The sequence below is a fragment of the Canis aureus genome, chromosome 30, assembly GCF_053574225.1.
Source record: "Canis aureus isolate CA01 chromosome 30, VMU_Caureus_v.1.0, whole genome shotgun sequence".
NCBI lineage: Eukaryota > Metazoa > Chordata > Mammalia > Carnivora > Canidae > Canis > Canis aureus.
Genome location: NC_135640.1, coordinates 10,521,361 through 10,548,497, shown reverse-complemented (window position 1 = coordinate 10,548,497; position 27,137 = coordinate 10,521,361). Strand labels below are relative to the sequence as shown.

The window sequence follows — 27,137 nt, the reverse complement described above, 5'->3', positions numbered from 1 at the left end:
TAAGCGAAGGGCTATGCTTAGTAGTGTTTTTAAATAAACTCATCAAGAAGTCACAGGAATTGTAATTAAACTAATAAATTACAGCAACACAGCATAATGGTTAAGGGCATAACCTTTAGAGCCAGACTTCCTGGGTTTCAATCCCAGGTCTACCAACTATGAGCTATCAGCTAGCTAGGGGACATTGAGCAAGCGATATAATCTCTTAGTGCCTCTCTCTCCTCATCTGAAAAATGGGAATAATGATAATAGGACATTCTTGATAGGGCTGCATTGAGAACTAAATGAATTAATATTTATAATGTGTTTAAAATACTACCTGGGACATAGTAAGTTCTATAAAATAAACAAAGGAATTTTTTTACAAAGAAACAAACATATTTATAGCCTAGCTTAGCCTATAAATTCTGTATACTCAATCATTGCATATATTAAATTATGAAAGAATTATTTTATATACTAAATTCTTAAAAGAAGGAAGAGGAGAAATGAAGAAAATCAACAGGTTTATGAGATTTTTTTCTTGTGCTTGTCTCTGAAGGTGACCTTTTGGGGAAAACGTATGTTATTTGTTCTCTGAGCTGTGTATGATTAGTTTCTTCATCATACACAGACAAATTAGAAAGGCTGCTGTGGTGCCCAGAAGTCATCCGTTAAACAAAGTCAAAATTAATGATAAAATTGAGTTCCCTTTGTGTTTGATTTTCATCTATCTGCACTCAATTATAAACGAGCTACCAAAGAACGCTACCCATTAGCTGTTAATTCATAATGACTTCAGAAAGCAATCCCTATACTGCCAGTGATATCTCACTAACAGCCTCTTACTCTGCAGGGCTTTAGCTTGAAAACGGAAGGGGAAACAAAACTACATACTCCAAGCTGCTCCTCATCCTGCCATGGAAAATTCTAATGCTTAATATAAAGCTATAATAAGATTGCATCTATATATCTAAAAAAGACTTGAACCATTTTTTTCTTTCATCATAATTGATTGTAGCTTAAGCAAAATAGACCTAGATATAGTAACAGTGCATCTCACATTTCTATTTCATCGTGTCAAAAGTAAGTACTCCTCAAGGTTAGAGAAAGTTTTCAATGAGGAAAATGTCTAAAACAGAGATGATATGTGTCTCACCTGGAGAGAAATAACATACGATTATTAATTTGGGATAGGATAAGAGTGACATCATCCCATAATTGGACTTGTCTCTTTTCACAATACTCATCTAAATATTCTGACTTCTGGCACATCCCATAGTAAATCCATTTTGTGGTCTCCTAACTGACTGGTTCTGAACTATAAAGAAAAAGATTTAGGCTCCATTTATTTACTCATAGGTGATGTAAAGAAATATTAAAATTTGGGTCTTGATTGGAATTAAAATCAAGCCCTTATTCACAGCTTTATATACTTTAATTTATATTCTGACTTTAAAATAGGATAAAAGACTTATAATTAAATATATATGTATATATAATGTAATATTTAAAAAGAAAATTAGAAAGAAAAATCAACAATTACAAGGCAAATAGTCAGAAGGCAAGAAGGGCTAGAGGGCAAGGAGGCAAGATAATGGTATAGGCTCTGGAACTGGATGGTTATTGCAAAGGTACATTTCACTTAATTTTAAGTTTTCTGATCATGAGATAAAGATAAGCATTTCGAATATTCAGAGAAAGGCAAACTTTTTCTAATACCGAGCTGCCTAAACAATAACTCTCAAGGATCTTTGTATTACCACAAAAAATGCTAAAGACTCATTAAAACTAGCTGTGATTTCCAGATTCTAATATTTGTTCACTTGTTTTTAACCCTGATACCTATAGGATTCTTATAAATAGTAAATCTATAGGTCAAAGATGCCTAAGCTCAAAGAATATAAAGTTACTGACATACAACTTTATAAATCTATTTCACTTTCTGTATAATGTGCAAATGCAAAAATATTTCCAACAGTGGCAAATGGACTTACCTGATGGTCTGTACCTGTTTCATCCATAAAGTTAATAAACATTTATTAAGTACCTTTTATCAGACATTACTAGGTCCCAGAGACATAAAGATGACCAAGACATTGACCCTGTCCTCAAAAAGTTCACAGTCTAAAACTATATATCATCACAGTGAACAAGGAGGGAACAGGCTCCAGAAAGGTTCATGGTAGAAGGGGTAGGTGGGTTAATGGAAAGTAGAGTTTGGCATTATGGAAAACTTCACCAGAAATAAATAGCACATAAATTCTATATCAAAGACTAGGAGTTTGTCAGACTATAACAGGGGAAGCCATTCCATCTATAAGGGATGTTGCCTTTGCATTTGCTGAGACATGATGCGAATAGCATTTGAGCAACTGCAAGTACTTCACTGTGGACTATATACTGGATTGTTATGAACTGAATGTTTGTGTCCCCCTCATCCCAAATTCATATGTTGAAATCCTCCCTGCCCCCAATGTGATGGTATTAGAAGACAGAGAGTATAGGAGGTAACAAAAGTATAGGAGTATTAAATGAGGTCAAGAAGGTAGAGCTCTCATGAATGGGATTAGCATTATTATAAGAGTTCAAGAGCTTGTTTCCTCTCTCTGCTGTCCACCATATGAGAAGCTGCCAATGTGAAGCTGACAGTCTGTAACCCAAAAGGGCGCCCTCACCAGAACTCTACTATGTTAGCATTCTAATCTCAGAACTTTGAGAAATAAGGCCCCAGAACTTTGAGAAATAAGCTTCTGTTGTCTGTAAGGCACCTCATCTATAATACTTTGTTACAGCAGCCCCAATGGACTGAGGCAAGGATAAAGGCAAAGCTGGAGGTCCAGAGGTCAGGGTATGGAGGGCGTGGTAGGCCAAGCTTGAGAGTACAGAATTTAAACTAGAGGCCAGTGTTTTTCAATTCTTTCAAAACAGAAAAATTATTTAAACATAATCATACATAGGAGCCCAATGTAAAACAGAAAAAGGATCTCCTTATTTCAAGAGAGTTCTGGGGACTCTGAAAACTTACCAGGTCAGATTCTTCATACACAATGTGAAAACCCTGGCTCTAACCAAATTAGAGGTTGGAGGAGCTCATCACAAAGGGTTTAAACCAGAAGCATAACATGAGCAGATTTCAAATCTTAGAAAGATGACTATGGCTATAATATGAAAATGAACTGGGGTATTTCAGGAGTAGAATTTAGTGATTCATCACTTACATATGATATCCCAGTGCTCAACACAAGTGCCCTTCTTAATCGCCATCACACATTTAACCCATCCCCCTGCCTACCTTCCCTCCAGCAACCCTCAGTTTGTTATCTACAGTTATAAGAGTATCTTATAGTTTGCTTCTCTCTCTTCTTTTTTCTCCCCTTCCCCTAGGTTCATCTAAACAACTTTGAATCTAGATGTTCATAATAAGTAAACTTTATCCTAGACAAAATGTAAAATATAGAAGATCTCAAGCCACTGCTGAAAGAATTTCTAGGGTAATGTGCATAAGAAAAGAAAGTGTTAACAAGTAAACTACAAAAACAATGATTTATGACAAGTTTGAGTTGGCAGGTGGTACACAGCAAAAGGATGTACTTCTTCCAAGAGCATAACTAGAAATGATCCTTCAGAAACTGCAGAAGATTGAGACCCTATCATAGACCGTGACACAGTAAAACTCATTTACAAATTTACGAAATATTGATGTAAATATATGGTTCAAATGATTTATATTGTTAAATGAGATTTAAGGGAGGATAAAAACCAACGAATGGGAAGTAAGGATATGAAAAGCACATGTACATGACAGTAGGTTTTTCTTCCCAAGTATCTCTACCATACAAGAGAAAAAGAACATTCAGGGTCCAGTAACAGTAGCTAACTTTTGTCCACTGGAAATAAGATTATTTTTATATGCTTTAGAAGAGAGAACATGAATTTTTGTGAGGAAAACCATGAGATCATTAAGGGTCAAAATCCTGGGGGGGAGGAAAACACAGGTTAAAGAATAATTCTTTATAAAGAATTATAAATTATTGAAGTTTTAAGAAATGAAGGACTTGAAAAAGGCAGAATTAAAGAAAAAAAGCAAAAAAAAAGTTTAGCAATTATATTGTCTGGCACATTTTCAGACTATAATTTCCTCAAAGAGATGCATTATTATTTTTTTTTTAGTCTCCTGGTATATGATATCCTCATAAGTCAAATTGGCCACTGTCTCCTACCTAGAATTGTTAATTCCTGTTCAATCTTGCTTGACTTTATATTCTTTTATTCCCTAATTGACCCTTGACAACCTATTAATCTACATCTATTAACTCCCACAAGACCAAGCTTAAAAAGTATCTTCCTATAATCATTTCCTAACTATTAAACCTGTGACCTTTATTCTCCATCTGTCCACTTGCCCAAGAATCTATTTCTAATTCCTTGTTCTTTCTCCCTGTTATCTTCTCTCTTGGGTTCCTTTATGGCCCCATCAATATTTAGCCCAAAGAGAAGAGAAATAAATCACTGACAAATAAAAAAAGAAATGCCCCCCCCCCACGTATTCCACTTACTTATTCCTCTTTTTCTGTCAAAACTTCCTCAAGAAATACAAGCTTCTTCCTCTACCTTCCTCCCAGCCACAGATTGCCCAAGCAACTCATTTGTTTATGGGAAGTTTTCTCCCAATAGACAATCAATACAAAGTACAGGCATTTTATCATTTATCTTTTCACATACATCTGGGAAAACAGTACAATACATCAAGTGTAGAAAACATCAAATTAAATATATGTTAACTGAGATATTAAGAAAGAAAAAGCAAAATTTGATGAAGAAATTAATGTGGAGCAAACTCAAAGTAGGAAAAAAACACTCCCACTTTTATTATATTGTTATTTATTTTTTTGTCTGTATTTTTTATTGGAGTTTTTTTTTTTTTTTTTTATTGGAGTTTGATTTGCCAACATATATCACCCAGTGCTCGTCCCATCAAGTACCCCCCTTAGTGCCCATCACCCAGTCACCCCAACACCCTGCTCACCTCCCTTTCCACTACCCCTTGTTCGTTTCCCGGAGTTAGGAGTCTCTCATGTTCTGTCACCTTCACTGATATTTCCCACTCATTTTTTCTCCTTTCCCCTTTAATCCCTTTTTTTTTTTAATATTCCCCAAATGAATGAGGCCGTACAATGTTTATCCTTCTCTGACTAACTTACTTCACTTAGCATAATACCCTCCGGTTCCATCCACATTGAAGCAAATGGTGGGCATTTGTCGTTTCTAATGGCTGAGGAATATTCCATTGTATACATAAACCACATCTTCTTTATCCATTCATCTTTCAATGGACGCTGAGGCTCCTTCCACAGTTTGGCTATTGTGGCCTTGCTGCTATAAACATCGGGGTGCAGGTGTCTCGGCGTTTCATTGCATCTGTATCTTTGGGGTAAATCCCCAACAGTGCAATTGCTGGGTTGTAGGGCAGGTCTATTTTTAACTCTGAGGAACCTCCACACAGTTTTCCAGAGTGGCTGCACCAGGTCACATTCCCACCAACAGTGCAGGAGGGTTCCCCTTTCTCCTCATCCTCTCCAACATTTGTGGTTTCCTGCCTTGTTAATTTTCCCCATGCTCACTGGTGTGAGGTGATATCTCATTGTGGTTTTGATTTGTATTTCCCTGATGGCAAGTGATGCAGAGCATTTTCTCATGTGCGTGTTGGCCATGATTATGTCTTCCTCTGTGAAATTTTTGTTCATGCCTTCTGCCCATTTCATGATTGGATTGTTTGTTTCTTTGCTATTGAGTTTAAGAAGTTCTTTATGGATCTTGGATACTAGCCCTCTGATATGTCATTTGCAAATATCTTCTCCCATTCTGTAGGTTGTCTTTTAGTTTTGTTAACTGTTTATTTTGCTGTGGAAAAAGAAAACATTTATCTTGATGAAGTCCCAATAGTTCATTTTTGCTTTTGTTTCCCTTGCCTTCATGGATGTATCTTGCAAGAAGTTGCTGTGGCCAAGTTCCAAAGGGTGTTGCCTTTGTTCTCCTCTAGGATTTTGATGGATTCTAGTCTCACATTTAGATCTTTCATCCATTTTGAGTTTATCTTTGTGTACAGTGTAAGAGAATGGTCTAGTTTCATTCTTCTGCACGTGGCTGTCCAATTTTTATGATTTGTTCAAATATGCTTTCTGGTCCTCTGTCCCTTTCGGCGTCCTCTGGAATCCCAATTAAACATAGATTTTTTCCTTCTGAGGCTGTCATTTATTTCCCTTAACCTTTCCTCATGGTCTTTTCATTGTTTTTCTCTTTTTTCCTCACCTTTTTTCTCTTTTCTTCCTTGCCATCAACTTGTCTTCTATGTCATTCACTCTTTCTTCTACCTCATTATCCCTCGTCCTTAGGACCTCCAGTTTGGATTGCATCTCATTTAATTGATGTTTAATTTCAGCCTGATTAGATCTAAATTTTGCAGTCATGAAGTCTCTTGAATCCTTTATGCTTTTTTCCAGAGCCACCAGTAGCTTTATAATTGTGCTTCTGAATTGGCTTTCTGACATTGAATGGTAATCCAAATTCTGTAACTCTGGCAGAGAGTACTGTTTCTGATTCTTTCTTTTGGAGTGAGTTCTTTTTTCTAGTCATTTTGCTCAGTGCAGAGTGGATAAAAACAAGTTGTACTTGTTTGAAGCATAAACGCTTCTCTCTGTAGTGTTCCAGCTGTTCTCTCTTTAAGTCTCAGGTCTCTTTAAGTTTCTCAGGATGATTTGAAAGTTATCTAGGTAAGTTGGTGGGGATAGGTGACTTGGGGACCCTACTCCTCCTCCATCTTGCCCTGCCCCCCCACTCCCACTTTCTACCTCACCCATCCTCTCTAGGCAAAAAGAGTTACTCTTTAGACTGGCAAATAGACTCCTTTGGAAATTTAGATATTTATCTTGTGTTTCTACCAACATTTTAAAGAACTTCTGAAAAAAAGTAAAGAAAATGAATCAATTAACAAACCTTTATTCATATCTACAGAGGAGGACCATTTCCTGATATGCTATTTAGGTTTATTAACATTCATATTGTATTTTGCAAACACAAAGAAGTACAATCTCTGTGGTAAGGGAAGGAGCATCTAAATCTAACTATGCATTCTCTCACAAATTAGATGTTTCAGGGTCTTAAAGGTTGATTAAGTTGAACACGGTAACAAATGAAGTGAGTAGAGGATTTTCTATGGTCATAAAGAAGAAAATTTTTATCACATATAATAATATGTAAAGATATCACAAGCAAGAAATAATCAGTTTGGACAAAATCTTATAATCACAGCATATGATAAGAATACAATGACCTAACTGAGGTGCCAGAACTATAAAATATTCTTCTATCCAGTAGATGTGCTTTGCTTCTCTTTCCATTTAAAGGGGGTTTAGAAATGTGAATTTAAAACGACAAGCCTAGGGCAGCACGGATGGCTCAGCGGTTTAGCACCACCTTCAGCCCAGGGCCTGATCCTGGATCAAGTCCCACGTCAGGCTCCCTGCATGGAGCCTGCTTCTTCCTCTGCTTGTCTCTCTGCCCCTCTCTCTCTCTCTCTCTCTCTCTCTCTCTCTCTGTGTGTGTGTCTGTGTGTCTCTCTCATGAATAAATAAATAAAATCTTAAAAAAATAAATAAATAAATAAAAATAAAATGACAAGCCTAACAAATGCCTGTTGAAATTAACAGCAAAGCAATACAAACAGTATTAACAGAAAAGGAGGCAAAGAGAACAGAAATTCCAACAAATTTTGGAAGTCAGAAAGCAGTTAAAGGGGGAAGGAACTAAGGCAAAAATTAAAACTGGATACTGCAGAGGAAAAACCTGAAGAGAACTGGTCAATCTGCTTCATACCACCAGGAAGCGGCTCGGCATCCATAGGCTCCTAATACTACCATGGAAGAAGGAAAGATGCTGTGTTAAACGAGGGGACTGTGGGCTCTGGAATGCACCTTCTACCTAACCTATATAGACAAGCATATATACCTCCAGAAAACCACCTCTTACCCCTCAAACAGATGATCAGAGGTTCATGATCTTAAAAACAATGAACTAGGAAGGCTCCAGAGACAATGAGTACAGATGACAGAGGTGAGTCACATGATTGAAAGTAGGAGGATTACGTGTCTTTGTGTCAGCTTTCAAGGTGGAACCCTCCTCCAACTTTCACTGTCCTTATCCAGGAATGCCAACAGCCAGGTATAAAGTCCTCCAGTTCAACACCCCTTCCACCTGCCCCTATGGGGACCTGGAAGATTCATCTGGAAAGATCAGAGGGCAGTGCGGGTGGCTCAGCAGGTTGGCGCCACCTTCAGCCCAGGGCATGATCCTGAAGTCTCGGGATCGAGTCCCACTCAGGCTCCCTGCCTGGAGCCTGCTTCTCCCTCTGCCTGTGCCTCTGCCTCTCTCTCTCTCTCTCTCTCTGTGTGTCTCTCATGAATAAATAAATAAAATCCTTAAAAAACAAAAACAGGAAAACGAAAAAGAAAGATCTCAGAGAAAAATCTTCATTTATTGTTGTCAATTTAAAGGCTGGCTCATTTTCTGACTGCTCCACAGTGAAGTTCACCAGGAATAAAACCCTGTTTATGTGCATAGAATTTTCAAATGTTTTTTCCTACCTCATTCTAGAATATGACCATATAGCCATGGATTACCAGGCATTTGAAAATAGCATGCAAAATGAAAGAGTCGAAAAGAAACACGGGAATAAAATTCGAAAAAAAAAAAAAAAAAAAAAAGAGTAGCAGGCTAGGGAATAAGAACCAAATTTGGGAAAAGAAAATATCTATAATAATTTTCAAAAAATAGAATTATCTGGCATTTAACATGACAGAATCCAGGCAAAAGGAAGAACATAGGCATGTTATTAGAAATCTTTAAAAATATGATTATTAAAATGAAAATAGTTAGAAGATAAAGTAATTTCTTTGAGTGGAACAAAGAGTCCAAATGATGGGCAACTTGAAAGAAAAAGATAAGAAAACAAGAGATTCAATATCCAGATAACTAGAAATTCCTGAAACAGTGAACAAAGAATGCAGGGACAAGAAAACTGGCATAAAAATAACACAAGAAAGTATTCCAGAAATGAAGGATAGAGCTCTTAGATTTGTCTTCTTCTCCCCCCCACCCCCACCCCCAAGGATTTTAGGAGCTATATGCTAGGAACTGGGACAAAGACCAAATATGTTTGTCTTATCGTATCAGAGAAATAATTCACAGAATGTGACATTCACCCTTTTAAAGTATTCAGTGGTTTTTAGTATGGCTTACAAGGTTGCATGGTATATAAACAACACCATGATCTAATTCCAGAACATTTCATCATATTAAAAGGAAACCATATACTCCTTAGCAGTCATTTCCCATCCCCTCCTAGCTCTTGGCAACCACTAATCTACTTTCTGTCTCTATGGATTAGCCTATTCTGGATGCTCATAAAAATAAAACCATACAAAATCCGACTATTGTGACTGGCTTCTTTCCCTAAGCATAGCGTTTTCAAGGTTCATTCATAATTTATCATGTATCAGTACTCCATGTGTTTATATGGCTGAATGATACTCCACTGTATGGGTTTCCAATATTTTGTTTGTAGAGACGTTGACTGACATTTGGGCTATTTCTACTTTTTGGCTCTTTTGAATAATGCTGCTATAAGCAATCATGTACAAATGAGAATTTATCTTCTTAACCAAATATTCAGAGAGTAATTTTCTAACATGTCATATCCCTGCCCCAAACTACCCCATGGCATCCTGCTGCCTAGCAATCTCATTCCAGCTCTCAATTAGCAGTTTCACTTTACTTAACAAATCTGATATTTTACCTCCTAAAATCCAAACTTTGTCTACAAATTACCTATCTCCTTTCTATTCTCAGGGAAGGTCACTTCAATAGTCTCTTTCTCAGCACCCTGAAAATTGGGGGTAGTGGTTTTCACACAAAAAAGATAAATATGGTATAAAGTGATTTGCTCAATCTATGACTCCTGTTTTATTTCCTCTGTATCACTTTTTTTCTTTCTTTTCTCTGGCAACTTTTAGCCTAAAGGACATTGCTGAAGGACACTGTAATGTAATGGTTAAGAGTGTGGACTTTGCTGTCAGATAATCCTGAATTTAAGTCCACAGATGAGTGTAGGTCACATACAGAAGTATATAATAACAATACCTTCTCTTATGGTATTACCATGAGGAGAAAAATTAACTATGAATGTAAAGCAATCTCTGGTGTTTTTCATTGTGTCTAAGAAAATTCCAAATGTATAGGAATTGGGTTCTATGTTCCTTTTCTACTTATTGATTGTGTAACATCTCAATATAACTAGAAAAGCAAAATTGTCTGGTCTGAATTGTGCTCACCTTCAAACTTATATGTCAGAGCCCTAACCCTATACTGTGATAGTGTTGAAAGATGGATCATTTGGGAGATAATTAGATTTAAATGAGGTCATGGCATGGGGGTCCTGATGATGGAATTAGAGCCATGTGAGGACACAGCAAGAAGGCAGTCATATGCAAGCCAGGAAAGGAGCTTTCACCAGAACCCAACCATGCTGACTAGTAGTCTCAAACTCCCTGCCCCCAGAACTGTGAGAAAATAAATTCCTGATATGTAAGCCACACGGTGTGTTGTATTTTGTTATAGCATCCTAGGCTGACTAAACAAATTCACTGAAAATACCAAAGGTCTAATATCAAGAAACCTCTGTTGTGGGACACTTGAGTGGCTCAGTGGTTGAATGTCTGCCTTTGGCTCAGGGCATGATCCCAGGGTTCTGGGATTGAGTTCTACTCCCTGCAGGGAGCCTGCGTCTCCCTCTATGTATCTGCCTCTCTGTCTCCCTCTCTCTCTCTCTCTCTCTCTCTCTCTGTCTCTCACAAATAAATAAATAAAATGTTAACAAAAAAAAAAGAAAGAAAGAAAGAAAGAAAAGAAACCTCTGTTGTAGTCCATTTTTGTTACTGATTGGCAAGGAAAAGCCAAAATATACAAACATCCTAGACACTAAAAAGAAGACAATTCTCCTTATTGGCAGTCATTTGAGTATTAATCAGAATGAGAAAAGAAAAAAAAAAAAAAAAGAGCATCAGAAAGAAAAGAAAAAAATTTTCAGTTTGCCTCCAACCCACCTTCCAGGTTTACTTTCCCTGACCTCTTACTTTTTCTGACCTGAGGTTTCACGACCTCCTCCTGAGCTACATTTTACTGATTAGGACAGAATCACTTCACAGCCAGCTCTGCCCAGGATGCCAACCCATGTGGACCATATTCCTCAGAAAACTAGCTTCTCTTTGGGTTTGGCCAACGTGCAGTCCCAGTAAAAGATCAGAGAGAGGGAGAGGAAGGAGAGAAGAGACTACTTGTTTCTTTATTCCCCTGACTCCTTCCCTGCAAGGTTGCCACAAATTAACTGTGTGTGTGCGCTCTCAGCAGAGCTCAGGGCTTCTTTCAAGATGGCCAACTCTCTCTCCCTGTAGTTCTAGTACTTGATCCCTTGTTCCCCGTGGCCTGGGCACGGTAACAATTTGAGTGCTACTAAGCCCCCTTACCCACCCTCCTTTGAACTTTTGACTGGATCCCCTGGATACTCAACTTTGAAAACAGCCTCTGGAAAAGCAAACAAATAAACAGACAAAAAACATTATTCAAACTGCCCTATTTCTGTGTGTGTGCTATATGCTTCCTGTTGGGACATCAATCAATACACATATTTTTATTCATAAAGTACTTCTTCCCTCTAATTCAGGGGCCTGAATGTTGCTGCCCCTCTGTTAGTTCCCCTGTTACCAAGGCAGAAGAAATAAACTGTTTGCTAATATTTTGCTCTAACAGCACTTTATTTTAAAAGCACACACAGCCCACATATATATCACAATTCAGTACAAGCATCACATATCAAGGACAGCAGCTGACATACAGCAGTCAATAATCATGTTAAATTTCTATGAAACAACTTGAGAAGTTTTTTTTCAATGTAACAATGCTATTAAATATTTATATTTTGAAATAGTGAACAACAACAATAAAAATACCTTTAGGTATATTAGTTTGGCTAAGTATCCTGGAAGAAAAAGTACTGAAGACATGAATAACATAGGTCTCATTTTCCTTCAGGAATGTAGTCTTCTTTCTTTATATTTCTATAGTCTTGAATATTTAATTTGCCTTACTATATAAATTTTTAAAATTTTTTTTTTATTTGGTAAACTCATAAACATACAAAGGAGTCATTTACACGGCCACATAAACAGTTAGGTATTTTCTTCCAAGGTATTCAAATGAAAAATGTTTTACAGAGAAAACAAAGCTATTATCTCAATGGTAGGTAACATTTCTTTGTTAGCGGTTACCAGACAATTCATAAGAGAAATATCCTCAAGTGAGTTATAAAGGTCAATCCCTTGTGAACTGAAATAAATTTTCAAGTTCAATTTTAAACAAGATTTTTAATTACCAAGATAGACTATCTAGGGATAACTTGAAATTGAAAAGCCAAAACCTCAAGTTAGTTGATTTTTTTATAGAAAATTTAACTCCTCCCTCAAAGAAAATCTTATACATAATTTCCCATAAATGAAAAACTAATTATATCACCATATTAGCAGCATCTGAATGTTTTCCTCAATATTTGAAAACATCTAAACACTATGAATAATATTTTGGGCCTAAATTTCTAGTTAATTATCCTTCTGGAAACTTTTAGAGAATAATAATGAAGAATGATTACACAACAGTTTACTTGATACTTGTTGGACATTTGTTTATGTTAACCATAGATTTTCAAAGCCAAGTGAAAAGGTAAAAGCTACTTTTTTTTAACATAGGATCATTTCCTCTCATCTAAGTCAAATAAATTTTTAAAAGAAAGCATACTATAGTACATAATATAGTGTACAAAACATATTAATCTGTTTGGGCGGCTATAGCAAAATACCACAGCCTGGGTGGTACACCCAGCAAACCCAACACCCAACAAAAATCCAATTCTCACAGTTCTGGAAATTGGAAGTTTGAGATCAGGGTACCAACCTAGTTACGTGAGGGCTCTCTTTAGGGTTGCAGACTTTTACTTGTTTTTTGTTTTTTGTTTTTTTTTTACAATTTTTTTAAATTTTTTTTTTATTATTTATTTATGATAGTCACAGAGAGAGAGAGAGAGAGGCAGAGACACAGGCAGAGGGAGAAGCAGGCTCCATGCACTGGGAACCTGATGTAGGATTCGATCCCGGGTCTCCAGGATCGCGCCCTGGGCCAAAGGCAGGTGCCAAACCGCTGCTCCACCCAGGGATCCCGGGTTGCAGACTTTTATATCTTCACTAGATGTAAGGACTAGGGATCTCTCTGGACCCCTTTTTATAAGGGTATTAATCCTATTCAGAAAGCTACACCCTTATGACGTAAGTACCTCCAAATCCCCACCTACTAGTATCATGACGTCAAACATCAGGATTTCAACATATGCTTTTTTGGGAAGGATCCCAAACATTCAGACCACAGTACAAAGTATAAAAGATTTGGAGTTGGATGGGAGAGGCAAAGTTTACTATTTTTCCCTGTATATATCAATAATCATTCCTTCCTGGTAACCAATTAATTTTCCCCATGTATAAAAACAACTTGTCAAAATTAATTCAGTCACCATTTAACACAAGAAGTAGGTAAGGTGTCAGAGCTCATAAATTTTTCTAATTTAAAATGGCAAATTTAAAAAGGCAAAAAAATAAAATAAAAAAGTTAGTAAATTCAGTTCTCCACACAACCTAAAGTGACAATGAAAGCAGTACTAATAATAATTGCCTTGCCTCACAGTTTCCTAAAATCAGGCCACATAAACTATAGAAAAATCAAGCTCTTTGGCTTGATTCTTTCAAAGACTGGGCCTAAAAATGGCTTTAATATTTAATAAATATTTCTTGAGTGCCTACTCTGTGCCAAACACTGCTCTAAGAATTGAGAATGGCTAATATTAAGAAACAAAACAGCATAGAGGCCCCTGCTCTCGTGGAGTTCATACTGACTTGGAAAGGGATTATTTATACTAAATGTAAATTCCTCTTATTGTATAACTGTAGCTGTTTTTTCTCCTTTTTCACTATAGATTAAGAACCTTGGCTGCCATCCCATGTCAAAATGTCTCTTTATTCCAGACTATATGTTCTTTTGGTAACCGTATTATGTATGGCAGTATTTCAGATATTTTCTGATATGCTTATAATTTCATGAATTGTTAAAAAAAAAAAATCTGTAAAATAGCCATACAAATACATTTTTATTTTACTTTAAGTAACTGAGTTAATAATGTTAAATAATAAATACCAATAAAAATAACAATTCGGTCACAGGATTTATCATGATAAATGCTTTGAATGTAACCATATGTCCAAAGAAGGGGAAAAAAAAGAGACATGGAAATATTATATAAATTCATGAGCATGGGATAAAATCAATTAAATGTTAAAGAATTTAGATAACCTTTTTTATAATCAAACGCCTGAAATCTGTAATCCAGGCTTTTGGACCCATCCTTCAAACCTCCCTTGAGGAGACATGACAGGCTGGCTGTGTGGGCTCTGTAAACCCTGGATACAAAAATTATGGTTAGCCAAAGTAGAGAATATGTGAAGGACAATGAGCCTGCCTCTGACAGACAGGCCCCCAGGCTAATCCAGGTAGGCATAATACAGGGGAACAGGAAAAACTAGAGCCTTGATGTTAAAGACCAGAAAAAAGAATAACCAAGAAAATCATGTCCCCAGAAGGCACAGATCTGCAACACACAGTATTACCTCCCCCATTCATGTAGCTCATCACAGAATCAATTTTATAGGTAAATATTCTCTCCACATTTGTCGACTTGAAGACAGGTTTTCATTTTTCTACTAAAATTTCTGTTCTTCAAACTAGATTTCTGCAATCACTCAATCCCTCCTTACATCACGTTTCCAAAGTCAATAATAATACAATTAATAAGTTCAGGGCTTTACCAAATAAACAGCCCCAGTGTAACTCACTCTGTTGATGACATGTCTCTTAAGTTCTCATCTATTTAAACATTTAGACTGTTTCTCCCATAATTATCATGTTTACAATCTAAAATTTTAAATCAAATTTTAAATGAAACAAAAAGAAAATATAAGTTCACATAAGAACAGGAGGGAAGAATGTACCTTTAATTTGGATCCATGAGGGACAAGTAGAGATTTATTCTGCTTTGGTGGGATATAGAGCTCCCACTTCCCATAATCCAGTTTTTTATATGGGTATGAAAATGGATTCCAATCATCTAAAAAAAAATTAGAAAAGATCAGTTAACAACAGCATGGTAGGACTAATATTTAATGAATTTCAAGCAAAGTGTAATATGCTGCCTACTTGTACAGAATCAAATTGCCTAAGATGTTAAGTTTTCTAGGGTGTTAGGCAACATACTCTACTAGCTACTTAGGAAAAAAAGCAAGCTATTTTTTTTTTATTTTTAAGAAATGTATTTGAAAGTTTGCCTTTTGCATCTTAAAATTAAAAATCGCAACATTTTCAACTGTCCTTCCAATTCTGTTATGTCCATCAATAAATAGAATGTAAAAGAAAATAATGGGTCCTCGTATAGAAAAAACCATCAACAATGGAAGTTAATATGAAAAAACAATGTATTCTTGGTGATTAGAGAAGGCACATCTCAGGTTAGAAAAAATTATGAAAAATAATTACAATCATATTACATTTATTCAAATCTACAGATGTAAGACAGAACTGAGTTAAAAAGCTAAAGAAATGGAGAAAAGCAAGAAAGAGAGGAGGTTACAAACTATAGGGAGCAAAGGAAAAGTAGATCGCAGATCCTGGAGGAAAGCCAAAATGAAAAATAACAGATCCATGCACATGTGAAAACAGAATCAGTAAGTAAAGGACATACCACTTAATAAGCAGTGCTATGACAATTGGCTATCCTTATGTAAAAAGAAAAAAAAAGAAAGGAAGAAAGAAATAATCTCTACCTAATACTATACCCAAGAATCATTTGAGCACAGACTGATGTTTAAATATGATAGGCAAAACTGCAAAATGTTTATGAGAAAATACAGGGAAATATATATATAATCTCAGGTATAGAAAGTGTTTTTTTAAACAAGATACAAACATAAAAATTAGGAACAAGCCTGATAAATTTGAACAGTAAAATTATAAATTTATTTTCACAGATAGATGCATAGATAGACAGAATGACATACATTCTGTGTATGGGAAAATACATTTATAATGAATATATCAAGAAAGAATATCCAAAATATATGAAAAATGTCTATAACTCAACAAGAAAAAGAAAACACACCAAATGAAAAATGACAAAGACATCTGACAGAGGACAAATAAATGGCCAAGGAACGTGTAATAATACTCAATCTCACTTGTAATTAGGGAAACACAAATTAAAAGAACAGTGAGACTCCATTTACCACCCGTTGGATTAGCAAAATTTAAGAGTCTGAAAATATCAGGTAGTCAGCAAGGATATAAAATAACACGGCGACTGAGAGTATAAATTGGTAAAACAACTTGGCACTGTACAGAAAAGTGGAAGATACGTTCACTCGAAAGTCCAACCATCCTCCCCCTAAGGTAACAGCCTGGAGAAATTCTGACAAATGTGCACAAGACAGCATTCACAAATGCTTGGTAAAGAACTGTTTGTAATAGCAAAAGATGGAAGCCATCAAATTGTAAGTCAGACAAGTAAATACGTATACTGGTATAATTAAACAATGGAATGCTATAAGATAATATAGACTAAATGAAACAGAACAAATATATATGGGCAAATAGCTAAAGCATAAAAGTTAATTTTAAAAGGGTACAGAAGAATACCATTTATATGAAGTTGAAAAAAATATGCAAAAGAGTGTTATGTAACACTTATGGATATATATGCATATAGTAAAAATATCAAAAGAAAAGTGAGTATGTTAAACACCAAATTCTATGAGTGATCTCCACTGGGTAAAGGAAAATGAACACAGGAAGCTTCAATAATATCTGTAGTAGTTTATAACTTACGGGAGGTGGTGTATAGGGATGCTTATTACATTATTTCCGATTTGTTTATACCTAAAATATTTCACTGTAATGCCATTTTTCTGTAGTGCTATGATATTAGATTCTCAGCGGAGGAGGTAATAAAAGAATCCGGAAGCTTGTTTTATGCCATGATTTCCTTCTTTACACACCAACTCTTTCACTCCATCAGTTCCAAGGATCTTTACCCCCAGACAGTTTAAATGTTGGGGACAGAGTGGGTGTAAGAAACAATATTTATATAAAGACCCTTCTAAACATTTCCCTACTCCTCATTATTACAACATTCTGAAAATGTCTTAAGATTTATATTTAAAAACAGCTCAACAGGCTCCATTTTCCTAAATTCTCCTGCTCCTAAAATCTCAAATGTATCTGATCTACATACGGTGTGACATTCCTTTACCAAAGCAAAGAATTCAGGGCATAATTAGAAAACAAAACAAAAAAAGCTTGAAATACAAATATCTAGGTACTGTAATACTTCATACATTTACTGAATTTCTTTTTAAGCTAGTCACTTAAGACAATTAATAAACTTAAGACAAGCTGGAGATCTTTTCCTGGTTAGTTAGATCTGAAAATAAAGGGTACAGTTCATTAGTTCATTCATTAAATATGAACTGAATGCTTATCAGGCCCTGCTCAATGCCAAACTCAAAATTAGTGTTCAGAATGACAGTCACATCGTCTCAAGAAAATGTTAAACTGAGTAACAGTACACCAAAATGAATAAATTTATAATTTGCAGATTCACTAAAAACTCAACTATAAATAAGATTTTGTTACTTTGAAAGTGAATCTTCAATTATATGGGTAATTTACATATGCAGATTTATTTAAAAGCTGTTTTCAGTACTGCAAAAATCAATGTGCTTTTGAATATTACTGTTTGAATATCAGTTTAACTGGTTCTTCAACTTGCAGTCCCTTGAGTTTTAAGGTCTATTTAAACAAGTATTAATATTTATATAAAGAAAATATTTTTACTGAATCACATTTTCCTTTTATAATATCTTAAAGTTCTAACTCTCCTAAAGCACATGTTGACTATTTGTAATTCTACACTGTGAATTTCTTTATCATCTTCAAGAGTCTTTTTTTTATTAACACCTCTCCTACTCATGAAAACTCAGGTGTTTACTTTTATGTTGGTTTTTTTTTTTTTAAAGATTTTATTTATTTATTCATGATAGAGAGAGAGAGAGAGAGGCAGAGACACAGGCAGAGGGAGAAGCAGGCTCCACGACGGGAGCCCAACGCGGGACTCGATCCCGGGACTCCAGGATCGCGCCCTAGGCCAAAGGTGGCGCCAAACCACTGAGCCACCCAGGTATCCCCTCAGGTGTTTACTTTTAATGCAGTTATTCAATGTTCTGTTATTAATGTGTATAGATAATGTTTTCTATAATATTCTCATCAAGAGATCACTTGGTTAAAATGTTTGGCTCACTGATCATGAATAAAAATTTGAAGTATTTTATCTAGAAAAGTAATATTAAAGTTTCAAAATGTTGACATATTAACTCATTTTCCTTTCTATGTCTCATTTCTCACCATAATACAGACATAGCTAGGTTGGAGGGTTAGGAACACCCAAAACAATGTGTTTACTTATTCTAATTTTGGTCAAATTTCAAGATCATGTTTCCTGCCTACATAAATTATTTTATTATAACATTTTTTAAGACACTTGATATTTATCAAGTTATGATGACATGACACATTTTTAAAGCAAACATGTTAATAGGTATTTTATTAATAACAGGCTAAAATTTATCATCATATTTGATAATGTAAAAGATTCTGTTTGTCCATAGACTTTAGACCAGCAGACAAAATTCAAATCAAGATATGGAAAAGAAACAATGTGTGATGCACAGTTTAATATGAACTGCAAACACACATTCGGTACAGGCCATCAAACATTAATGTAAGGTCACTGCATCAGGAGAACAGACTCTATATTTATCTCAAACCCAACAACCTTTCTTTTTCTATGTAATAGTCCTCAGTAAAATTCCTAAATGTCAACCTCCTTCAAATATTCCCAAACTCTTTGACTCACAGTGAAGTATTTTTCTTCATCAGCACTTAGCTACCTCGTTTCTGTAGAATTCTTGAGTTTCATACAAAATTTCCTTCTGTATGGTTGAAATTGTCCCAACTTACTATGTAGAGCCTTACATCTTGAATGCGGATGCTAGTGTGCTACAGAACATGGTCCACACTTTGGCCAATCCCTGCCACACAGACTTCACCCAGCAGTGATGTAGATCCCAGGTGAATGCAGCAGATAAGTCTAATAATATAAAGCCACCACCTGTATGGCACATTTCAGTCATTTTCCATCTGAGTGGATATCCCTTATGTCATAACAGTTGTAGAATATTTGGAATATCACCTCCTCAAAACAACAAAACACCCTTCCTCATCATACAGTATTAACTATTTCAAGTTGATATCATGAAGAGTTTACATAGATTTATGCAAAGTTAGCTTGCCAAATGGAAGTTTTAGGGACTTCTCTTGTGCCAAGAAAGCATCTGTTCTGTTCCCAAGAAATCACAATGTTCAGAACTGAAGCTTCCTATGGCATTGCGCCTACTTAGGATTATGGGAGGACCGCACAGCCTTTATAGGTGGAAGACAGTGGTCCTTTCTGATGTAAACCCCTGTGACTTTTTGATCTCCTTTCTTTCTCCCCCAGATAATTCTTTCCCTTAATTGGGTGCCTGGGAACAATCATTCTTCAACTTCTTCTGGCAGCTGGTACCCTGGGGATAAGCTTATTAAAACCTCCAGCATTATTTCTTTGGGGAAATCCTCTTAATATATATTAGTTAAGGCTACCACTTCTTTTCAAAACCAAAATCTAGAATATCTACAAAGATAGATCATACAACAGAACACCTCTTAGAACTGAGTTTTGAGTGGTAGGGTCTGAACAGAGCAATAAATGGTGAGGAGGGGGCCCAGCTAGGAAGGGGCACTTCAAGTAGAGCAGCCTTGCTTTTACATGTTTTATGTAGTTTTCATAGTGGAGTTTTCCACAGTCTATTTTGAGGTATCTGAATGGTTTATAATATTAAAAATAAATATAGATTGGTAAATTAGTAGCTGGATTAATTACCACCAAACTGGGCCATAAAGTACACCACATTTTTTATTTTATTTCAATGAAACTAGAAATAAATGAAAATATTTGAAAAATAAATATAATACCCACCACTCAATTCTTCCCAAATAATAACAGGAGAAAAGAGAATAATCAAAAGTTATAATTATTGCCTGTTTTTTTATTTTTTAAAGATTTTATTTATTCATGAGAGACGGGGGGGGGGGGGGGCAGAGAGGCAGAGACACAGGCAGAGGGAGAAGCAGAAGCAGGCTCCATGCAGGGAGCCCAATGCAGAACTCAATCCCAGGACTCCAGGATCATGCCCTGAGCTGAAGTCAGGACACTTAACCGCTAAGCCACCTAGGCATCCCTATAGCCTGTTTTAAAAAGAAATGAGAACACTGTGTATCAAAAACTATCTCTTATAGCTGGGACAATAATGAGAGACAATTTTTTCATGTTGGTTCCTCATCTGATCACAGAACACAGAAAATGATTTAAATGTCTATTTTCTGAATTCTCTGAATTCTGGCCATGAGTACTATTCTAGATGTACTGAAGAGAAATTAATTTATTGCATACAGTGGATCTTTTGGGCCTTAAGGCCACATTCTCTTAGTGATCCCTGGTTGAGCGAGGCTGGCATTGCCTTGTTAAAATTATAATCCCCAGTATTGATGAGGATATGGGTAATTGAGCATGCTCATGTGCTGCTAGTGGAAATATGAAGTGCTCTGGTTGAAGTGCCCTTTCCTAACTGGGCCCCCAACTCACCAGTTATTGTTCCGTTCAGAGCCTACCACTCAAACTCAGTTCTAAAAAGTGTTCTGATGTATGATCTGCCTTTGTAGATATTCCATATCCTTGAAAAATATTTGTTTTAAATCCTCCATTTATTTTTAGTTTACTTGATTTAGCACAAGTTAAGAAAATACTAATTTCCATCATGGCAATTGAGTCTGAAAACCTATCCAATTTCTAGCAGTTCTTGCCATCTATACTTGACCAAAAGTAAATGTTACTTGGGACCCAGGGATAATGGCATTTATCTTTGCTGTGACTTCTATTATTGATTTCTATGCCATTTTACCTGGGTTTGTTTTTGGTCTGGAATTGACTATCCTTTTATTTTATAATCTTTAAGTGACAGTAAAGCAGGGGGAAATGAATAGTTAAACCTAGGAAGTGGTACAATATTTGCTTAAAAAGAACATAGGAAAAAAAACAAAATAGGACAGGGAAAGAATGGGAGAAAGGTACTAATCCATTACAATTAATCATCAGAGGCAGCAATATCATCCCATAGGCAAAGAATGCCCTTGATTATGTTTTAACTGACTAGTATATTGAACTGTATTCCTCCAGGTCAGTAAACATCTGGAGCTGAGTAGAGAGGCTCTCTTAGAGCCCATACTTCAGCTCATTCTTATGTGCTATATATCACTATGGATCACAACTTAACCCATTTCTGACTTCCCTGGGTTTAGCACAGATTTGAGCTTAGAAACTCTTCTCTACACAACTCCATCTTACACCTTAAGATATTCTACCTGAACTAGCCCCTGGGGTGGATGCATGACAGAGATCAACAGTAATCAGGAAAGCAATTATACAAGTGACCCTTCTGACCCTATAGCCACTTTCAAAAGTATACCAATGGAAGCAAAGTAATATTTTCTACTATGTTCAGCAATGTAACAATCCAGGTGTCTGTGATCAAGTGATTTTCGACAAAGATGGCCAAGATCATTCAATGGGGAAATAGTCTTTTCAATAGATAGTACAAGGACAACTGCATCTCTACATACAATAGGATATATCTGGACCCTTACTGCAAAACATGCACAAAACTAACTCAAAATGAATCAAAGACTAAAATATAGGGGTTCTTGGGTGGCTCAAACTTCAACTTTTGATTTTGGCTCAGGTCATGATCTCAGGGTCATGGACTTGAGCCCTGAGCTGGGCTCTGAACTCAGCAGAGTCAGCTTGTCCCTCTCCTCTCACTCTTTCTCCATCTCAAGTAAGTAAAATCTTTTTTTTTTTTTTTCAGACTTAAATGTAAGAGCTAAAGCTATAAAGTTCATAGAAGAAAACACAGGGGTAAGTCCAATTCACAATTCAATTCTTAAATACAGCACCACAAGTACCAGTAACAAAAGAAAAACACGATATATTGGACTTCTTCAAAAGTAAAAATTTTCTGTGTCAAAGGACACTATCAAGAAAGTGAAAATATAACCTACAGAATGGGAGAAAATATTTGCATATCATATATCTATTAAGAGACTTAGGTCTTGAACATGCAGAGAACATTTACAACTTAAAAAGATAAATAACCATTTTTTTTAAATGAGCAAAGATCTGTTCAGATAAAGATATATCTTTCTACAAGGAAGGTATAGAAATAGCAAATAAACACATGAAACGTTGTTCAACCTCATTTGTCAGTAGGAAAATGCAAATCAAAACCACAATGAGATATCACTTCATTCACAATGGGATGACAACAGTCAAAATGATAGATAATATTTATTGGTGATGGTGTGGGTAAATTGGAAATCTCATCTACTGCTGGTGGAAATGTAAAACCGCACAGCCACCTTGGAAAACAGTCTGAAAGTTCCTCAAAAAGCTAAAGATATAGTTACTATTTAACTCAACAATTCCATTCCTAGTTATATACCCAAGAGAAATTAAAAACATATATCCATATAAAAACTTGTATTTGGATGTTCATAGCATTACTCATGATAGTCAAAGGTAAACATATACATGTCAATTAATTAAGAAATAGATAAAGAAAATTTTGCATATTGATACAGTAGAATATTACTTGGCCATTTAGAGGAACTACTGATAACATGCTACAACACGGAACCTTGAAAACATCATGCTAAGTGTATGAAACCAGGCACAAAAGACCACATAATTACATTTATATAAAATATTGAGGATAGGCAAATTTATATAAAGTATTGGTTGCCTAGGGCTAGAGGAGGGATAGAAGAATTATGAGATGATAGTTGTAGGATACAGGGTTTCTTATGGGGTAGTGAATATTTTCTAAAATTGATTGTGGCTATGGTTGCACAACACTATTTTTAATACACTAAAAACCACAGAATTGTACACTTTAAGTAATTAAGTTATATAGTATATGAATTCTATCTCAATAAAGTTGTTAAAAATAATACATATTTTAAAGGTCAGATAGCCTTTATCTGTTCATTTTTACTGAGCTTTTGCCCTACACTAAGATCAGATTGTATCAGAGATATCAAGGGAAAGACTATGTAGGGAGACATATATAAAAATTTAATGCTGAGAAGATAAGATTGGTCAATAAGTAGAATAAAGAGTCAAGTTAGATAGCTGAAGACTTCTTTGAAGAGAAAATGATTAAACGTTTCAAGGCTTCACAAAGGTAGAACTTGACGATATGAGAAGATAGGGGGAAAACAGGCTTTTGAGAGAAAAAAAAAAAAAGATATATCTTCTTCTGGAGCCCAGATTAGCAAGATTTATGGATTATTACCAAAATAAATATACAAGCTGCTGCTGATGTTAGAACCTACGTTGGACTCTGGAAGAGCCTATAAAGAAAATAAATCTATAAAACTATCACAAAACCCACTCTCTTAAAAAAGATGGTTTGAGCAGAGGCTGTTTCAGATGATACAGGAATGGAGAGTTTTATTGTGATAGAAGAAGTAATAAAAGTCATTACATTAACAAAAAAGAGGATGACCTGGTGACAGTGGTGGCAGCAACAGTAGTTACGGATTATCCTCAGAGCTTGACATTCAATATCTAATTCAATTATCTCCAAAGTCCTATAAAGCGGTACAGATTTCATTTGATGGATGAGGAAACAAGCTCAAAGAGTGAGAGCAATAAAGCCAAAGTCCCACAGCTATTAAGTGACAGAGCAAGGATTTGAATCCATGTGAGTAGGACTACTGCTTCTGGGTACTCTTACCCTGCGGGACATACATAAACAGTCTGGACCCAGTCCGGCATCTCTCTACATCGGAAATGTACATGACAGCCCTTGGGCTGTTAACTAGATTTCATGCCTGCACTATGAATTAAAGCTCTTCATCTGGGATCTCATGTTTTAGGAAATAAATTCTGCATGTGGATTTTTCATCAATAAAAAGCTTGGCAGTAAATGTTTGTAAGCCTTGGAACAGGTAGGCAGCTCTGTGGCAGTCCCAGCAGAGAAAGAGCTGCAAGGGTCCACCAGATACAGGGCACTCTGGACCACAGCACCACTCCCAGCCAAGCAACTCACAGAGCAGGTGACTCAGGCTGCTCCCTGGACACTCAACCTTAACGGTCAGCAACAGTCCCATTGTTATCCTCAGTGTATAGTCATAGAGTGGACAACCACAGAAGAAAAAGAGAGTGACAGCAAAACAGAAAGAGAGAGGGAGTGATGGTAGGAGATAGAGAGGTAGAGAGAGGAGGGGGGAGAGAAAGAGAAAAATAAAAAATGACCCCCTTCTATTGAGTAGCTTCCAATAGGTCCACAGAGAGGTAAGCATGTATACTTCCTTCCTTGCAGCAGAAAACTTTGTTTTCAACTTCACAGAGAAAACTAGGGCCGTCAGACAAGAACTCCCTCAGCTTTCTGCTTTCAACCCTACAAACAGATACCAGCAGCCATCTTTACCTCCTTCCCTTTAGTCTGTAGAAGAGGGTTTTGCTTTAGCAGTTTTTTCTCTCTTGTTCAAGGCTAGGTTCTACATTGCATTCTTTCCTTTTGTCTGCTTTTAATTGTTTTTCACGTCCTGAGGTTTTCAAACACTCTTTCTATAGGCTTGTTACTCTTAACATTCAAATATGATGAACTGATATACTCACTAATTCTCAAATAACATCAAGGACAATGAAGAAAACCTCCCTTTTGATCCAAGTCACTGTCCTTCTCCTATCACTGATAGCCCTTTTTTTTTTTTTTAACTACTATCTCCACTTCCTCTACATCTTCATCCCCTAAAATGTTCCTGAAATACTCTGTCAAATTTTACCAGTGAAGACCTCCAACCTTCCAATCCCAACTGTTTTCTTCAGACTTCAACTTACATGAGCTTTCAGAAGCATATGAAACCCCTGGTAACTCCCTCCTTGGGGGTCAGTGATTATCTACCTCAGTTGGTTCTCTCATATCACAAGATTAAAGATGGGGAGGAAAAAGAATGCATTTGAAAGCTATTTCAGAGTTGAAATTGATAAGAAGGTATTTGGTTATTAGAGGAGATAGTGATAATTTCTTGCTCCTAAAAAAGGACAGGGAATATGGAAATAAGAGAAAAGAGAGTTCAAAAGGACAAGAAATGGCCAACATGACTGCAGTAAGGTGAAATACTACGGGAAAGATACCAAATGGGTATCTATACCATAAGAGGTTTAAAAAAGGAAATCATGTCCATGAGGGTACTATTGTTTCTCTATATTTTTCTTACTAGAAAATATATATTCTGTATAGAATAAAAGGCAAAAAGTACAACTAAAAAAAGCACTCATATATGCAACTCTCTCATTAATATCTTAGTACAAAATTTTTTTTACTATACAAGTATTTACATGCACATACATGTTTCCACATTATGAATTATATATAAAAGCATGTGTATACACATACTTTTTTAAACTTACAATTTTGTAACCTTATTCACTTACTAATAGTCAGTGTTATTTCTACCAATACATATTCATTTATGTATTGTTCCATTGTTGGAATAATGGAACAATACATAAACCATTGTTCCCCAACATGGCTGCTTTCAAAACACTTTATTTATTTATTTACTTACTTATTTACAACAGAGAAAGAGAGAGAGAGAACCAGTAGGTGGGTGGGAGCAGAGGGAGAGAGAGAATCCCAAATAGGCTCCATACCCAGCCCTAAATCCAGCTCTGGGCTTGATCCCATGACCCTGATACCATGACCTGAGCTGAAATCAAGAGTCGGACACTTAACCAAGTGAGCCACTCAGGCACCCCTCAACATGGTTGCTTTTAAATTTAGAAATCAATAGACTCCATCCCAGAGCCTTGAATCAGACCCAGGAGTAGGACTGTACTTTTATAAAGCTCCCTAGTTTTTTGCTGTGCACACACAGGTTTGATAACCAATGATCTACAGTATCATTTTAGAAATCTGATCGAGAATTAAAGAAGGGATTGTTTTTAGTTTTCTAGTATATTTGAGGAAGGAAAGATGTGAAAAACCTATGTGCAGAGAGAAAGGAAGCAGTAGAGCGAGAAGCTGATGGGAGAAAAAGAGGTAAACAGATGTACCATAGGAAGAAGAAAAGAGAAAGGAATTCAATATAGGGATTCATAACATCAATTTCTTTTACTACCTATTGAAAGCACGTGGGAAGGATGAATAGATCTCTTCAGGGAAATGATTTGGAAGTTGAAACTTTCCCTTCTAGTAGTTTCTACTTTCTCTGAAAGGAAAGAGCAAGTCTTATGCTAAGGGAGAATGAGGAGGCAGTGAAATGAGAGATTCAGAAGAGGTAGTGAAACTCAATAGCTCCTGTGGAGGGTGTAAGGAAGGGCGGGCTGGGGGGTGTGCAAATGGTTTCTGTGGAGTGTTAAAGGCCATGCACCCCTAGAAGCAGCAGTACACATGGCTGTGTGATTATTCTTCACAGGACCTAGAAGCTGTGCAGGAACAGAGATATTAGACAATCTGATACAGATTTACAGGGCAAATGTGGTAGGCCAATGTTCAAAGAAGAAACTTGCAGGAAGATAGTATTTGGAGAAGTTGAAGCAGACATCAGAGACCTACTCATGTCAGAAGGCACCATGGATCTAGAGGTCTCATTCAGTCTGGAATAAACTGGATCATGGAGTCTGGAACAGGAAAATGCTACTATTGCAATCTTTGCACTTTTTTTTTTCCTTTCACCTTTTA

General features: G+C 36.1%; 1 protein-coding gene across 1 annotated transcript in view; it reads right to left on the bottom strand.

Annotated features, from left to right (window-relative positions):
- The window catches only part of GBE1 (1,4-alpha-glucan branching enzyme 1), a 267,868-nt gene that overhangs the window by 170,057 nt on the left and 70,674 nt on the right, over window positions 1-27,137 (bottom strand). The window contains exon 3 of the mRNA XM_077878761.1: window positions 15,177-15,292. Within this exon, the coding sequence (XP_077734887.1) occupies window positions 15,177-15,292 (116 nt within the window). The remainder of the gene's footprint in view (window positions 1-15,176; window positions 15,293-27,137) is intronic.